Source organism: Ceratotherium simum, chromosome 35 (assembly GCF_057802395.1).
Source record: "Ceratotherium simum simum isolate JZ-2026a chromosome 35, ASM5780239v1, whole genome shotgun sequence".
Classification (NCBI taxonomy): Eukaryota; Metazoa; Chordata; class Mammalia; order Perissodactyla; family Rhinocerotidae; genus Ceratotherium; species Ceratotherium simum.
In genome coordinates this window covers 8488708-8504577 of record NC_141934.1, presented here as the reverse complement: position 1 = coordinate 8504577, position 15870 = coordinate 8488708, and the positions used below count along the sequence as shown (strand labels likewise).

Sequence of the window (15870 nt, the reverse complement as noted above, 5' to 3'; positions counted from 1 at the left end):
AGCTCGCAAGATGGCGGCGACCGAACGAGTCGTAGCCGAGGAGGCAAGGCTGACGCACTTCCGGTCCCGCCCCTATTCCGTGGCGTCACTTCCGCCCCTTCCGCGCATGAGGCGACCCGCGCGAGACGCCGTTGCCATGGCAGCGGTCGGGGCGCCCGGCTCTGGTTTGTGGGAGATCCCAGGCGCGGCGGGCGCGCCGAGAGCAGTTCCATGAGCCCACCAGACACAGGGGCTGAGGCTGTGACGCCGGAGACTGGTGAGATGTTCCACATGGCAGACGCCCCCCGCACGCGCCCCCTCTCCTTTACTCCTCGGGTGGGTTCCTAGCTCCCTCCGACCCCGCCTTCTAAGGCCCCCGCTCCCTCCCATTGGCCTCTCTTTGGAGAGCCCCCCCCCTCGGGCCCGCCTCCTCAAAGCCCCACCTCCCTACTTCTTTAACCCTCTCTTCCGGTTCAGGCCCACCTCCCCCAGGTTCCTTTCCGGAGTCCGAATCCCTAATTTCCACTGGTCCCTTTTCCTGTGGGCGCGCCTTTTCTAGGTTCCACCTCCTGCCGTCCATAGTCCCGCCCTCAAGCCCCATGGACCATCTCAAATCAGGGCTGCTTCTTGAGGCTCCACCCCTCACTCCCACAGGTGCTCCTGCAGACCACTTCCTCCGCTTCCCCTGGCACACCTCGAATCCCACCTTTTTCACTTCCCCTCCTGATATCCTCTTCTCTCTGTCCCTTCTCCCCTCCCTCCCAACTCCGGACTGCGGGCCTTGCCTGGACTTCAATTTCCTCACCTGTGAAATGGGGGGATGATAGGAAAAAAATGGCCTCCTGTGACTCCTACCTGTTTCTCTCTCTCTTAGACACACACACACCCCATAGCTGGTTTATGTCATTGTTGTTATTATTAATGTAGAATAATAATGATAGCTAGGATTTATTGAACGTTTACCGTGAGCCAGCCCCTGTCCAAAGACTACGTGCATTATGTCATTTATTTCTTACAGCAACTTATTTACGGTTGAGGATAGTGAAGTTCGGAGTTGGTGGAGTGGGAATCCAAACCCAGGCCATTCTTACTCCTCTACTTGTGCAGTTACTTATTCCTTTGTGTTCAGTCAGTCCCTTCACTGTCCCCAGGGATCCAGGCAATTAGCAATCCTGAATCAGAGACTGACAACTGCCATATTGATGGTTTTAGAGTTTCCAAAGTGTTTTCATGGTGGTCACCTGGAATCTCAGCACACTGGCCGGGAGGTGGGCATAATCTTTACCAGAGAGGTAGGGTCTTAGGGCTCAGAAAGGGAAGGGGCTTGAATGTTGAACAGGAGTGGAGGAAAGATTCCTTACCTTCTCTGTGAATCAAAAGTCCACCTTGAGCTTGAGGGAACTGAGGAGAGGCAGAGTTAGCTGCTGTTCCTACCTCAGGCAGTGTTGGCTCAGTTAGGGCCATTGCCTGTGTGAGCTCGGGACCAGTGCAGGGCTGGCAGCTTCAGGCTGAGGGTTCCACTCAAGACCCAGGAATTACAGAGAAAGCTGTGTCAAATGCTCCTTCACTTGACACACACCTAAGTGGTTCTCAAACCATGCTTATATCTGCAAATCCCCAAAGTTCATAAGAAATGACATAAGGTAACGTTGGATATTTTTCAATGCTGTGTTTTCCTCTTGTATATTCTTGATTCTTTGGCATTTGCTGCTGCTTCTCAGAACTGGAATCTAACAGGAGTTGGCATCTCAGATGGCCCTAGATGGCCATAGTTATTTGAGGAACAGGTCAATGTTTCTTGGTGTCTTTGCAAGCAAGCGCTTGAGGTCCAGGTGCCACTTGAGTACAACTTCTCCCAGGGTAGAGTTTCTTGCTTTCTTTCTTTATTTCCTTCCTCCCATTCCAGGAAGGAAACTGGAATGTTTCAGTCTGTTGTTTTTTTTTGTTTGCTTCTGCCTCATTCCTTGGGGACATAAAATCTCACAGGTGGCAATATCTCATGAGAGGCAGTCACCAGGGCACCATATGTGTGCGGGATGTGGGCCTGGGTGTGTTTGTGTGTGTATTTGAGTGTTGTGGGACGGCTACTCATCGCCCTGTGGGTGGAACTGACAGAGCTGACACACTCAAGACTTGTCCACTCCAGAGACCCTCAGACATAGATGGTGGTTCCTGGCAGCTAGGGCTCTGTGTGCCTTGCTCTGTCCCTATTCTTTTTTTTTTTTTTTTTTTGATGAGGAAGATTAGCCCTGAGCTAACATCTGTTGCCAATCCTCCTCTTTTTGCCGAGGAAGATTGGCCCTGGGCTAACATCCATGCCCATCTTCCTCTACTTTTTTATATGTGGGACGCCTGCCACAACATGGCTTGATAAGCGGTGCGTATGTCTGTGCCTGGGATTCAAACCCACGAACCCCAGGCCACTGAAGCAGAATGCACAAACGTAACTGCTACGCCAGCGGGCTGGCCCCTCTGGCCCTATTCTTGCCATGGTGCCCAGCACGTAGTAGGTACTCAGTCACTGTTTGCTGAATGAACACATGAGATCTGAGCCTCTACACCTGCACTGTCTAGTCTGGTAACCACCAGCCTATGTGGTGGTGCATTTGAAAATGGTGGCTGGTCCAAATTGAGATGTGTTGTGTCAAATAGACACTGGATTTGAGACTTAATGCAAAAAAAGACTGTAAGAAAATCTCCTTGGGGGCCGTGGCTTAGCGGTTAAGTGCGCGCGCTCCGCTATTGGCGGCCCGGGTTTGGATCCTGGGCGCGCACTGGCGCACCGCTTGTCTGGCCATGCTGAGGCCGCGTCCCACATACAGCAACTAGAAGGATGTGCAACTATGACATACAACTATCTACTGGGGCTTTGGGGAAAAAAAGGAGGAGGATTGGCAATAGATGTTAGCTCAGAGCCGGTCTTCCTCAGCAAAAAAAGAGGAGGATTAGCATGGATGTTAGCTCAGGGCTGATCTTCCTCACAAAAAAAAAAAAAAGAAAAGAAAATCTTCTTGGGGCTGACCCGGTGGCACAGAGGTTAAGTGTGTGCGCTCCGCTTCGCTGGCCCCGGGAATGGCGGGTTTGGATCCCGGGCATGCACTGACGCACTGCTTGTCAAGCCATGCTGTGGCGGCGTCCTACATAAAGTAGAGGAAGATGGGCACAGATGTTAGCCCAGGGCCGATCTTCCTCAGCAAAAAAGAGGAGGATTGGCATTGGATGTTAGCTCAGGGCTGATCTTCCTCACCCAAAAAGAAAGAAAATCTCCTTAATAATTTTGTATTGATTTCATATCGAAGTGATAATATTTTGAGTATATTAGGTTAAATAAAATACATTGTTAAAGTTAGTTTACTGGTTTCTTTTTACTTTTTTTAATGTGACTAGTAGAAAATTTAAAATCCCATATGTGGCTTGCGTTATATTTCTTTTGGCCAGGGTTGCTCTAGAAGCAGCATAGTTTGAATACAGAGCATAAATGTTGGACTCAAGAATCCCAGCTCCCTCAGTGACCTTGGGCCAGCCCCTTAACTTTCTAGAGCCTGAGTTTTCTCATCTGTATAAAGGAAGTGGATTCAGGAAGTGGCACACAGTAGGTCCTGCAGTCAGAGCTAGCACTGTTGAAGTGTGCCCTCTGTGCTCAGGCTCAATGCAGGCCATCCCACCTGCCCTTTCCCACCCCATTCCTCCAGCCTGGATCACCCTCCCTTTCTTCCCGGACAGACTCCTGCCTGCCCCCCAGGGAGCCCTCCCTGAGTGTCCAGTCACTGACTGTTGCTTTCATTGGTTCCCAGGGACTGAAGAGCTGCTCGGGGCCAGCCCTAACACAGGATACAGGAAGCCAGGCACCTGGGTGATCCTCTGACCCTGAGCCCCAGAGCCCAAAGGCTAGTCCAAGAGCTCGACACACTCAGACATCCAGCTCCAGGAGCAGGCACCTGGGCAGAGGTAAGGCCAGGGCCCAGTCCTCTGGGAGGCCGGAGAGGCCTGCTCAGCTCTCAGGAACCACCCCTGGGTGCCTCTGAGCTTCCCAGCACCTGTGGGCACAGGCTGGCCCTCAGGTCCCTTGGCCCAGGCGTCCAGGTCATACTGCAGTGAACTCAAAAGACAGTCCATGTGCTCGCAGGGAGATGAATTGCCAACCGCAAATAATTTCTCAATGATTCAGTGCCAGTGTGGTGTGTGCTGCGAGGGAAAAGAACAGGATGCTCTGAGAATGTGTACCAGGGGACCTCACCTGGCTGGGTACCTGAGGGAGATATCTTATCAAGAGGAAGTATGGGGACGGGGCACATTCTGGGTGGTGAGAAGCTGAGATGGAAACAGACCACGCAGGGCCGGAGCTGGAGAAGCGTTCCAGTCTTTATGCTGGAGAAAGCTGATCACTCTGGCTGCCATATACAGAACGGGTGGGCGAGATTTTGCTGGGCAGAGGGAAGAGGGTGACCCCTCAGGGACGCTGTGGCAGTGGCCTGGGGAGATAGTGGAGTGTGGAGCAGTGTCAATGGACAGAAGCGGTGGATTCTCAGTGTGGTCCGGATGTAGGATTGGCATCACTCACTGCTTGCACGTGGGGGTAAAGGAAGGGGATTCGAGGAAGTGCCCAGGTGCACTCAGTAGGGGTCCTGTTTTCTGAGATGAGGGAGGTTTGGGGGTAGAAATAGGCTGGAGGAAGAGAGGTTTCCCAGGCAAGCCTGGATTGGTGGGGGTCAGAGTGGCCGTGGCCTAAATACTGCCCAAGCAGCCCCTGCATTGCAGGGAGGAGCTGTAGTGCAAGGAAGCACTTTCTGCTGCTGAGAAATCCACAAGGGACAAGGGGCCCCTTCCGCAGAGTGGGGAGGGACCAGGGCTCAGCACACACAGGGCTGCCCAGCTTTGAACAGAGTCCTGGCTCTGACACCAGCTACCAGAGGGTGAAACCCCCAAGGCAGCCGATGAGCCACAGGAGGGGCCAGGACAGTGTCGGGCTTTGTGGATGGTTCAACCAAATCACCGTCTTCAGATGTCCACAGACTCCGAAGATGGACGAGAAGCATTCTGGGTGGGCCGCAGGGGAAAAGGGGAAGTATAGGAGGCAGGCAGCGGCTCCAGACAAGGATGGTCTTTGCTGTTGTTACTGCTAATAATAGTAATCACAATAATAATAGTTACTATTGCTTGAGAACTTTACTGGTGCCTTGCCCTGGACCAAGCAAATTACTTGTGGACAACTTTAAAGGCCTCACAACCACCTGGCCTGGTTGGGGACCGTGTCCCCATCTTACAGTGGAGGCAGCTGGGGCTCAAAGGGGTGCAGTGACTTGCTCAAGGCCACACAGCCAGGAAGGGGCAGGGCTGGGACTCTCTGTATCAACATATAGTGGGCCCCCGTCCCAAGAGTGATTAGGATAGGTATTGATAGAAATTTTCACATTTTCCTCTTTCACACCTTAAGAATTGTTTTCCCTCAAAAGTCAATGTGTTTTAAATTTCTTTGTGGATTCTTTTTCTTTTCTCCATTCAATTACTCAGTTGTTCACTTGCCAGTGAGCCTCTACAATGGGCCAGGCCCCAGGCTGGCCACACTGGGGTACCACAGTGACTAAGGTGGTCTGAGGACCTGGCCTGGAGAGCAGAGGCCGTTTCAGCAGAAAGCAATCAGGGCTGAGGTGGGGGAAGCCCAGAAGGATTATCTAACCCAGCCTGATGGTAGAGGATGCTCAGGGAGGGTTCTCAGGGAGGAGGTGATATCTGGGAACCCTGAAGGATGAGTGGAGTTAGCTAGGTGGTGGGATTGGATGGGGGAAGCATGATTCAGACAGAGGGGACACATGGGCATGGATTCAGAAACAAGTGGCTGCACATGAGCTGCTGCTCGTAGCTGATGTTGGTTGGAGGGGAAGGTATGGGGCAGGTAGAGGGTGATTAGACAGGGAGGGGTGTGGCTGGAGATGGCCTTTCTCCCAAGGGCCACAAGGAGTCTTGAGGCGTTGTTGGCCAGTGTGACATGGTCAGATAGGGTTTGGTCTAGACCTTGAGAGCTGAAGTGGATCCGATTGGAGTGGGCAGGCCTGTGGCCCAGCTGGAAGCTGCTGCAGTGGTCTAGGCGGGAGATGACAGTGGCCTGGTGTGGTCCAGCACTCACTCCCCATCATGCTGTAGCTACAACTCTCTTTTAGTTGTCAGTTGCCTGTTCAATGGTTTGTTTGCTCAGGGAGAGAAAGATGGTAGGTACATTCTCGTTCACAGCTGTATCTGCCCAGCATTTAGCAAGGACTGTGGGACGATGGAATCGGCAGAGTGGGCATGGGGTAGGGTGGATGAGGGAGGCTGGTGAGGTCACCCACAACCAGGTCCCGAAGGACCTGGTGACCTGGGGCCAGGGAACAGACTTCTCCCTAGGGTCTAGGTTGGACTTTCAGCCTAGGAGCCACTGGGCAGATCAGGGATTTAGGAAGGTTCCTCCAGCAGTGGTCACATGGTGCTGGCTAATGGGGATCCTCTCTGCCCACCCCAGGAGCCACGAGGATGGCGCACCTGCTGGGCAGCCAGGCCTGCATGGACAGCTTGCGCAAGGACCTTACCGACCTGCAGGGCGCCATCGTGGACGTGTTCTCCCGTGCCGGGCCCGTGCGTTTCCCCTCCTGGAAGTTCCCTGACCGAGTAGCCTGTGACCTGGACATGGTGGCCCTGCTAGAGCACTATGACCATGTGCCGAGTGACCCTGAGTTCACGCAGCTCTCCCACGCTGTTCTGCTGGAGCTGGTCATCGACAGGTGAGTCACCTCGGGTTGCTGGCACCCTCCCCTTAAACCAGTAGCAGCGGTGGTGATGACATTGGTAACAACAGTCGCCTTTGACTGAGTACCTGTTGGGGGCCAGCTCAGCTCAGGGCCCTCACAGTGATCTCGCCTTGTTCGTGCTGTGCTGGGCCGTCCTATCCTGTCCACCCTCAGGGAGCTGCTGGCCGCCCTGTTGGTCTCTGCAGCACCACAGCTCTGACGGCTGCCTCTCTGGCCACTGCCAGCTGCCTCCTGAGGGTTTCTGTGTGTCAGGGACACCACACCTGCTGCTCAGAGTTTCCATCCCAGGCTCTTTTTCCTGGTGTCTTGTGGGCTGTGCTGTTCCCTCTGTGTGTCACAGGACCAGACACGGGATGTGTTTTTCCAAATCCTCGCCCGGCTGGGAAGAGGCCAGTGGATTCCCCGGCGGCCCCGCCACTTCTGCGCTATCACTAAAGTCACTTCCACTTCCTGGGGACTGTAACCCATGCTCCCTGTGCTCCAAAACCTTATACACTAATGAGGTCATGGAGGCCCAATAGACGGGGACCCCAGCAGTTCTGGGATGGCCTGCCTGGGGACAAGGAAGCCCGGGTAACCACTTAGCGGCCTGGAGGAGGAGCCCTTGGTGTGAGAGCACCATTTGTAACCTGGGAGGGGCTGAACCTGTGTAAGCACGGCACACACCTTCCTTCCTCCGTGGCTTTGCATATGCTGTGCCCTCTGCTAGGAACGCCCTGCCCACGCCTTGCTGGTCCGGCCGGGCCCCACTCATCCATCAAGGCCCAGTTTACCCATCCCCGCTGTGAAGCTATTGTTGACATGGCTTTCTGCCCTCTGCCACATCCCTCTGCTCACCTCTGGCTGAGCTTGTCAGAGCCTCCTCTGGGCTTCTATGTGTGTACATAACTCCTGGCAGAGGCTGCTGGGTTTGAGACCTAGACCAGCCTGGGAGCCCCGGAGGACAGGGCTGCAGCCGCCGGCTCAGAGTGTAGCACTTGGAGGTGCTTAGTTCATGTCAGGGGATGGGATTACGGCTCAGGGTGAAGATAATGCAGCAGCACAGCATCTCCCGTCAGGAGGGTTTGCCTGAGCAGGCAGATCACTCTGTCAAGGCCATGCTCTGTCCTCTTTCCAGGCCCTTTCCCTCTCCCTAGTGCTGCTCAGCACCATGGCACAAGCACTGTTGTCCCCATTCACAGAGGAGGACACCTTGGCCCAGAGTGGGGCAGAGACTAGAAGTGGTTGGCACCTCCTTCCCTTCTCTGCCCAAGACCCCAGTGGGTTTGAGATGACCCCCAGCACCTGCCACAAGATAAGGTCATTTATCTGCCTGGTATCTTTTGTAAATGCAATACTTCTTCCTTTAAAATTGCTTAGTTCCGGGGCTGGCCCGGTGGCATAGCGGTTAAGTGTGCGCACTCTGCTTTGCCGGCCTGGGGTTCTCAGGTTTGGATTGCGGGGGCAGACCTACACACTGCTCATCAAGCCGTGCTGTGGCGATGTCCCACATATACAATGTAGGAAGATTCGCACAGATATTAGCCCAGAGCCAATCTTCCTCAGCAAAAAAAAGAGGAGGATTGGCATCGGACATTAGCTCAGCGCTGATCTTCCTTACATACTTACATACATTCATACATAAAATAAAATAAAATTGCTTAGTTCCCAGGCAAACATAAACTTATCTTCCCAGCACCACTTTTCCTTAAAATTAGCACCTGACTCTGATTTTGAACTCCAAGGTTAGGATAGAGGCCTAGCTCTCTTCCCTCCATCTCCATTGTCACAGAAGCAGCCCACCTTGCAGGAGAAGCCCCTGACTAGAATCAGGAAACTGAGGCTGTGGGCAGGCTCCTCCCCTCCTAAGGTCTCAGCTCTGTTGTCCATCAGGTGAAGGCTTTGAGCATGTGATGTAAGGCAGCTACTCACCCCTCACTTTCTGAGCACTCAGGATGCAAATGAGGCAGGCTGGGCCTCCCAGAGCATCCTGGTCCAGTGGGGAACAGCCAGTCAGAAGTGCTGCCACCCAGGAGGCCCCCAAGCTCAGCCCTCAAGGAGGGCTTCCTGGAGGAAGTAGCTCTTGGATTGGGTTTGAAGCTGGCCAGGCAGAGCATCTTTCGAGATGTTCCAAGTCCCTGATGCCTGGGCCAGTTCCCCAGAGTCAGAGGCTGCTGGTTGTGTGACATGAGGGCACACTGGTGCTGGGCTCTGCCCCAGCTGACCCTGCCTCTCTGGCCACAGGCTCCTGCTGCTGCTTCAGAGCTGTGCGAGCTATTTGGAGAACCTCGGCTCAGAGCAGACAGTGCCCCCTGCCCGGGCTGCAGGGCCCTGCATGTCTGTGGGGCTCACGGTGCGGCGCTTCTGGAACAGTCTGCTGAGGCTGGGCATGCTCTACCAGCAGGCAGCCCCCCAGGTACCAGCAGGTGGCTACCCTTCATTCCCCAACTGTGGTCACCCTCACACCAGTCTACCCTGTCCCAGCTTTCTAGCACACCAAACGTGCACCATATCCATTGCTGGCTCCACACTGCCTGAAGGAGATAGTGTCAACTCTGGAACCTCCCAGTCAAGGCCCACGCAGCTCGGCAGTTAGCAGCACAGGCCTCGGGGTCATGTCTGGGCTACTTGGCTCTGCTGTTTACACCGTGGGGCTTTGGAAAAATCCTACCTACTCTAAACCTCAGCTTGTGCATCTGTACAATGGGAGTAATAACAGTCCCTACCTCTCAGGATCTTGTTGGGTAATAGAGTTAATATGAGCCCCATTTGTTACGGGTTATCCCGGTGGAAGGACCACCGTCACCATAAAGGGGAGGAAACAAACTGACGGTGACTCTGGTGACATGAGAGCAAGCAAGTCTACCAAGCAAGAGCCCCGTAACCAGCAGCCGTGGCTGTCACTGTCACCCTCCCAGTACCACGCGTGTAACTGCAGTGAGCCTGGTGGGTGGGGAGGGGCAGCAGAGAGGAGGCCTGGGCTTGGGAAGTTGAGACAGCAGAAAGAAAGAAGGTTCTCTCTCTCATTCACGTTGGTGTCAGATGACATCTGAGGGTCTGAGCATCAGGAGAGGCTGTCACAGAAATCCCCAGGGAACTGGTCACCTCCCAGACCTATCCTCCTCACCTGCTTTCCCTTTCTTTTCTTGACCACAGAAAAGGGCAAACCAAGGAGAGACCCCCACTTCTAAGCCCACAGCCACCGGCGAGCCAGCCAGGAGCCCTGAATTTGTGACTGCCAAGTTCATCAAGCCTCCTTCCCCAATGCCACTCTTGCCCCAGACCTGCCAAGAGGCAGACAGCCTCGCCGTCAGAGTCTCCCTGCAGCGTCCAGCCGGGACCACCAAGAACACCAGGAGTGTCCGCTCCCAGACCGTGGAGACGGCCCTGGTGCCCTGTGATGCGTGCACCAGCGTCCAGGGCAGCCTGTGGGAGGTGGGCAAGGTGGTCATCAGCCTGTGTCAGAGCCAGAACTTGCCCTCGTCCTTAGGCCAGTTCCAGCAGCTGGTGCGGGACAGCGTGGGGCTCAGGCCGCTGCCGGCCACCACCATGGGCCACTGGGCCACAGAGCAGAGCAAAGACCTGACGCGCCTCAGTAAGCATGTGGGGGCCCTTACTCAGCTCGTTGGGCCCCTCAGGGCCCAGCTGGAGGAAGCTGAGGGGCAGAAGGATGGCCTGAAGAAGCAGGTGGGCAAGCTGGAGCAGGCGCTGCAGCAGGAGCAGGGGGAGCGGCGGCGGCAGGCGGACGAGGCCAGGCAGCGCCTGGCCAAGTGGGAGCACGACAAGCAGCAACTGCTCGCAGGTCTGTGCCCTGGGCTCTGCTGCAGCCTTAGCTCGGGCTCCCCCAGAAGCAGACCCGAGACAGGGCTGTGGGTGCAAGTAGTTGGTGAGGAAGAGACCCCGGCTGGGGAGTGGGCAAGAGACGCAGGGAAGGGAAGGCAACGAGAAAGGGTGTGCTCATCAAGCCGGTTACATGGCAGGCAGCTGGAGCTTCATCCCACTGGGGAACACTGGAGCCGGTGGTGTAAAACAATGCCTCAGAGTTGTCCCCTTAGAGGGGCGAGGGAGCCCAGGGATTCCTACACTCCTGTAGGTCACTGAAGGGGACTCCTGGGGGAGTTCATTCCTCTGGCAACTCCAGCCAGCAGAGCGGCCTCTTTGGCTTCAGCAAAAGCCATTGGGCAAAGAGATGTTGCTGTGGCACTGGAAGTTGGCCAGTGCTCGCTGATGTGAGGCCTGAGGGATTCGGGCAAGTTGCTGCCCTTTCCAAGCCTCACTGTCCCCCTGACGGAGGACACCAAGGCCAAGAGAGGTGGAGAGACATGCCAGCCAGCCAGTAGCAAGCAGGGCAGATGGGGCCCAGGCCTCCTGGCCCCTGCACACCGCAGGGGCTGCCACTGCTCTGCAGGGTGCACTAGGTGTGGAGACTGCCAGCCAGGCCCAAGGGAGCCTCTGAAGGGCCTCTCTCTTGGCTGCCGTAGAAACAAGTGACCTCAAGAGGAAGGTGGCCATCCTGGAGGGGGAGCTGAAGCAGCAGAAGGAGTCCATGCAGGCTGTGGGTGAGGAGCCCCGTTGTACGGCCCTGCATCATGGGCCCTGTGCCCAGTGGTGGCTGTATGAGCCCCTCCATCTCTGTTCCTTGGGCTTCCAGGGTAAAAATAAAGGGAACCACACAGGAGGGTGGGCCTGACCAGCCACACTGTTGGGTGATGACCTGAGCCCGGGTGCCACCTTCTATTCTCAGAACCCACCTCAGGTGGGGTTCAGAGCCCCATGTTGTGGCTAAGGACACTGAGGCCCAGAGACGTGCCGTGACCCTCCCCACTCAGGTCCTGTCCTGGATCGGAGGCACTGCAGGGACTCGCACCCAGGGCTCCCCTGCCCTACCCCTTCCCATGCCTGCTCAATCCTGTAGAGACCAAGGCCCAGCAGCTGCAGGAGGAGGCCAAGTGCAGGGCGGAGGCCGAGAGGCAGGTGCAGCAGCTGGAAGAGCAGGTGCAGCTGCTGGCAGGGCGGCTGGACGGGGCCAGCCAGCAGATCCGTTGGGCCAGCACAGAGCTGGACAAGGAGAAGGCCCGCGTCGACAGTATGGTCCGCCACCAGGAGGTGAGCCCGGGGACCTTGCTGGCGCTCTGGGCACCTGCAATGTAGGCTGCAGGGAGAGAGGGCTCCACTGGTGGGGATGGGGGTTTATCTGTGTAGGGTACCTGCTCTCCAACACACACACACCCAAGTTTTGTTTTGACTGATCTTTTCCAAGAGTCTGAGCCCTCCCCTGAGCCGGGCACTGGGGAAACAGGGACCCAGGGACACATACAGCCAAATGAGGCTTTGCTCTGGAGGACCTCCCCGCCCGGCAAGGACGAGCGGTTGTGCCACCATAACTCTCCTGCCAGATGGCTAAGGGGCTGGAGAAAGTGCTGCAGGGGTCCAGGGAGGGATGGTCACATCTGCCTGTAGGAATCCAGGATGGCTTCTGGGAGGAGCTGGCCTTTGACCTGGATGCCAATGGCTGGTGATTAGTCCATCAGCCAGAAGAAAGATAGGGCAGAGGGTGAGCCAGGGCCCAGGGCCCGGGATATGGCTGTGCTCTGGGCATTGGGGCCTTGCCCAGGAGTCCCCAAGGGAGTGGCTGAGGGAACAAGTGACCTGTCATCTAGAGAAGGGGGCAGGTCTGGGGGCTGTCCTGGCTGGGTTTAACCTTAGATGTTCAGTGGGGAGCCAAGATCCAAGGTAGAAGTCCCCAGGGTCAGGCATGGCCAGGATAGGGAAGCCTTTCAACCCCAAACAGTGCTTTTCTCGGTGTCTTAGTCACAGTCACCGTGCATCAGGTGTCTGCTGTGAGCCAGGCACTGGGCTTCAGCCTCTGCAACCCCCTCATTCTTACTCCTCGCCACAGCAGGAGGTAGATACTCTTGTCATCCCCATTTTACAGATGAGGAAACTGAGGCTTGGGGAGATTAGGGAAATTGTCCAAAGCCGCACAGCTAGCCAGTGGTGGAGCCAGGACTCAGAGCAGACTGGTGCTGGTTCTTGCTGCTTTGCACTCAGTGGGTGTCAGGAAATGTGGGTTCCAAGTGACATGGGTTGATGGGACACTAGTGACCTGAGGAGAAGAAAAGTATACTTGCCAGAATTCCTCTTCAAGTGGAGACTGTGTAACTGGAAAGAAGTGGGTGTGAGGCCGACAGAGTCAGGCAACTGCTTTCCAAGGGGGCGGGGTCTGCAAGCTGGGGGGCCTGGCCTTGATGGGATTGGGGTGTGCATCCATCTTCCACTCCACGCTGTGCACAGCCTCCTGCACACAGAGAGACGCGACTCTAGGGGGAGGGCTCAGAGGGTCGCAGATATGGTAGCTCCTTAGTCCCAAGTGGCTGGGCCTAGCCCCAGAGGCCTCATGGCCTCCCCGCCTGCCCACCCGGCTCAGTCCCTGCAGGCCAAACAGCGAGCCTTGCTGCAGCAGCTGGACAGCCTAGACCAGGAGCGCGAGGAGCTGCGGGGCAGTCTGGACGAGGCCGAGGCCCAGCGGGCCCACGTGGAGGAGCAGCTACAGAGCGTGCAGAGTGAGAGGGAGCAGGGGCAGTGCCAGCTCCTGGCCCAGCAGGTGGGAGTGGGCAGGGTGAGGGTGCTGGGGGCAGCTCTTCCCTTTCACCAGAGGAGCCTCCAGCCAGCTGAGTGCCTGCAGGCCTGACCCGTGTCTGGGGAGTAGGGGGGTGGGGTGTCCCCAGGGGAGCTGGGAGCCATTCCTCAGACAGGGCCTGAGCCTCCCCCTGCCCCAGGAGCTGCTGCAGAGCCTGCAGCAGGAGAAGCAGGGGCTGGAACAGCTGACAACGGAGCTGCGGCTGACCATCTCAGAGCTGGAACGGGAGCTCGTGGAGCTGAGGGAGCGGGAGCGGCTGCTGGTGGCCTTCCCGGACCTGCATAGACCCATCGAGACCCAGATCCAGAGTAGGGGCCCGGGGGTGCTGCAGAGGGCCTGGGGCGGGCAGCTGAGGGCTCACCTGGGCAGGACACTGTGGTCTGCAGCTCCCAGGCTGCAGCAAGGGCGGGGAGAGCAGGGGTAGCCAGCAGTGCGGCCCATACAGAGCCCCCACGACACACAGGTGCTTCACGTGTTATCCTCTGTATGGATGGGGACAGGGAAGCCCAGAGGTGTGGTGACTGCCCATGGTCCCATAGCCAAATCCAGATGCAGGCAGACCTGCATCGGTCGCCTGTGCTCTTCACCACGTCACATGCCAGTCCTCGACGTCCCTGTGTCCCCCATGCTGCGTCTCCCCAAACCACATCATGGGGTCAGCTCCAGGGCACAGCCCCAGCTCTCCAGTGTCCTGGACCCCGTGGCACAGCGGAGGATTTGACTCCAAGCGACCTGGGTTCTCGTCCCAGCCCCTCCAGCCCTCTAGAGCTCTGGGGGTGAATCATTTGCAGAGCTGTTGGGAAGATCCTCTACAGTTAAGCTGCTCATGATAAGTCATCACTCCTGAGCGCTGACTACGTGCCAGGCCCCTCGATGCCTTCTCAACTGCCCCGCAGGGCGGGTAGCAGCCCCTTTTTACAAACCAGGAAACCCAGAACCAGAGCGGGCAGCAACTTGCCCGGGTTCACAGAGCCGAAAGAAAGCATCCATCCCCCGAGCAGTGGGAAAGAACGGCCTTGCTGAATTCCGGTGACTCATGCCCAAGAGCCGCTGTGTGACTCGGGACAACTCACCCTCCCTCTGGCCCTCTGAAAACAGGTGGCCTTGGAAGAGATTCACTCTCTTGCCTATTTGCCGAGTCTTCAGTGAGCTCTAGGTCCCACCCAGCTCTCAAATTCTATCCTGCTGTGGTCACTTCCCAGCAGGTGGGGGGATAAGGCCTCAGGAGAAGGAAGATGAGATGGGAGGCCCAGTGCAGTGACCCTGCCCAGCTCCCCTGTGCCTGCCGGGCCACCAACCCAAGGCACACGCCAGCTGCTGTGCCTGCCCTCTGAGGTACTGTCCCATTGGGCACAAGAGGCAGATCTGGCAGGGTGAGGTGCCAGATAGCATGTCCCCACAGGCTCCGGCAACGTCACGGATGACATGGAGAGGCAGGTGGAGGCCAACGACATCCGCATCCGGGTCCTGCAGGAGGAGAATGGGCGGCTCCGGTCGATGCTGTCCAAAATCCGGGAGGTGGCCCAGCAGGGAGGCCTCAAGGTAGGCACCCTGGCTCCCCCACCTGAGAGGGCCGGCCCTTGGGGACTTGGAGGAGGCCCCCGACTCAGCAGAGGTTTTCAGACCCCACCCTGGGAACCTGTCGAGAGCCTGCCTCATCACACATGACTTTAGGCCGTGCTGTTGTGAACTATCTTCCACATTTCTAGAAGGTGTGCGAGTGTTAACAGTGCTTTCTGGTTCCAAACCCCTCTCTGGCCATTCGTGCCTTGATTTCAAGTGCAACCAGGAGTCTTGTCAGAAAGCAAACTTTCCCACACTTAACCACAGCAGAGGCAGCCCCGGAAGGCTTCCCAAACCCTGCCCCTCAGAGAGAGGGGCTGTGGGTACAGGTTCGGCCCACCCCCCCGCCCCCGGCTACGACACCCTCTCTGAGCAGTGGGGAGGGGACTCCTGAGCCTGAGCTTGGCTTTCTTTGCAGCTGATCCCTCAGGACCAGCTCTGGGCCCCTCCCAGCAAAGGAATCCAGGGAGCAACGCCCCCAGCCCAGGCCCAGAGACCATCCCCAGGGTGAGTGAGGCTCTGCCAGAGGCAGGGCAGAGAGGGGGAGGCTCGTCCCCCTCGCTCACAGGGGATCTTGCCATCTGGTCCTCCCTCAGGCCCCTGGGCAGGCGGCACCCACCTGGCAGCAGGACGGCTAGTGCAGGCAGGACCCTCACAGGCCAGCCCCGGCTATCGCTGCCTCAGCAGCCCTGCAGCCGGCCCAGCAAGTCCTCCCTGGAGAATGTGACCCACTCAACCACCTGCGCCCAGAACCCCATCTGGGCCCTGGCCAGGCTGAGGAGGAGACTATCACCGGGCCAGGGCCAGGCCAGCCCTGCACAGCAGCCCCAGGAGCGGCCCATGTAGCCTGCAGTGAGATGGGGATAGAAGGCAAGTGGCTGGTAACCCACCCAAATGTAATAAAGCCCCCGCCATCTGCCCACAGCA

General features: G+C 57.1%; 1 protein-coding gene across 2 annotated transcripts; it reads left to right on the top strand.

The window, feature by feature from the left end:
• Window positions 1-115: 115 nt before the first annotated feature.
• CCDC157 (coiled-coil domain containing 157) lies at window positions 116-15870 on the top strand. Of its 2 annotated transcripts, XM_014786989.2 has the most exons (12): window positions 116-256; window positions 3774-3927; window positions 6476-6734; window positions 8985-9156; window positions 9897-10542; window positions 11222-11299; window positions 11656-11846; window positions 13168-13344; window positions 13520-13688; window positions 14783-14922; window positions 15362-15450; window positions 15540-15870. In XM_014786989.2, exons 3-12 carry the CDS (start codon window positions 6487-6489, stop codon window positions 15787-15789), a joined length of 2160 nt encoding a protein of 719 aa, XP_014642475.1. In that variant the 5' UTR covers window positions 116-256; window positions 3774-3927; window positions 6476-6486; the 3' UTR covers window positions 15790-15870. The 2 variants fall into 2 exon arrangements, with proteins under 2 accessions (XP_014642475.1, XP_087280096.1); XM_087423970.1 differs by lacking the exon at window positions 3774-3927.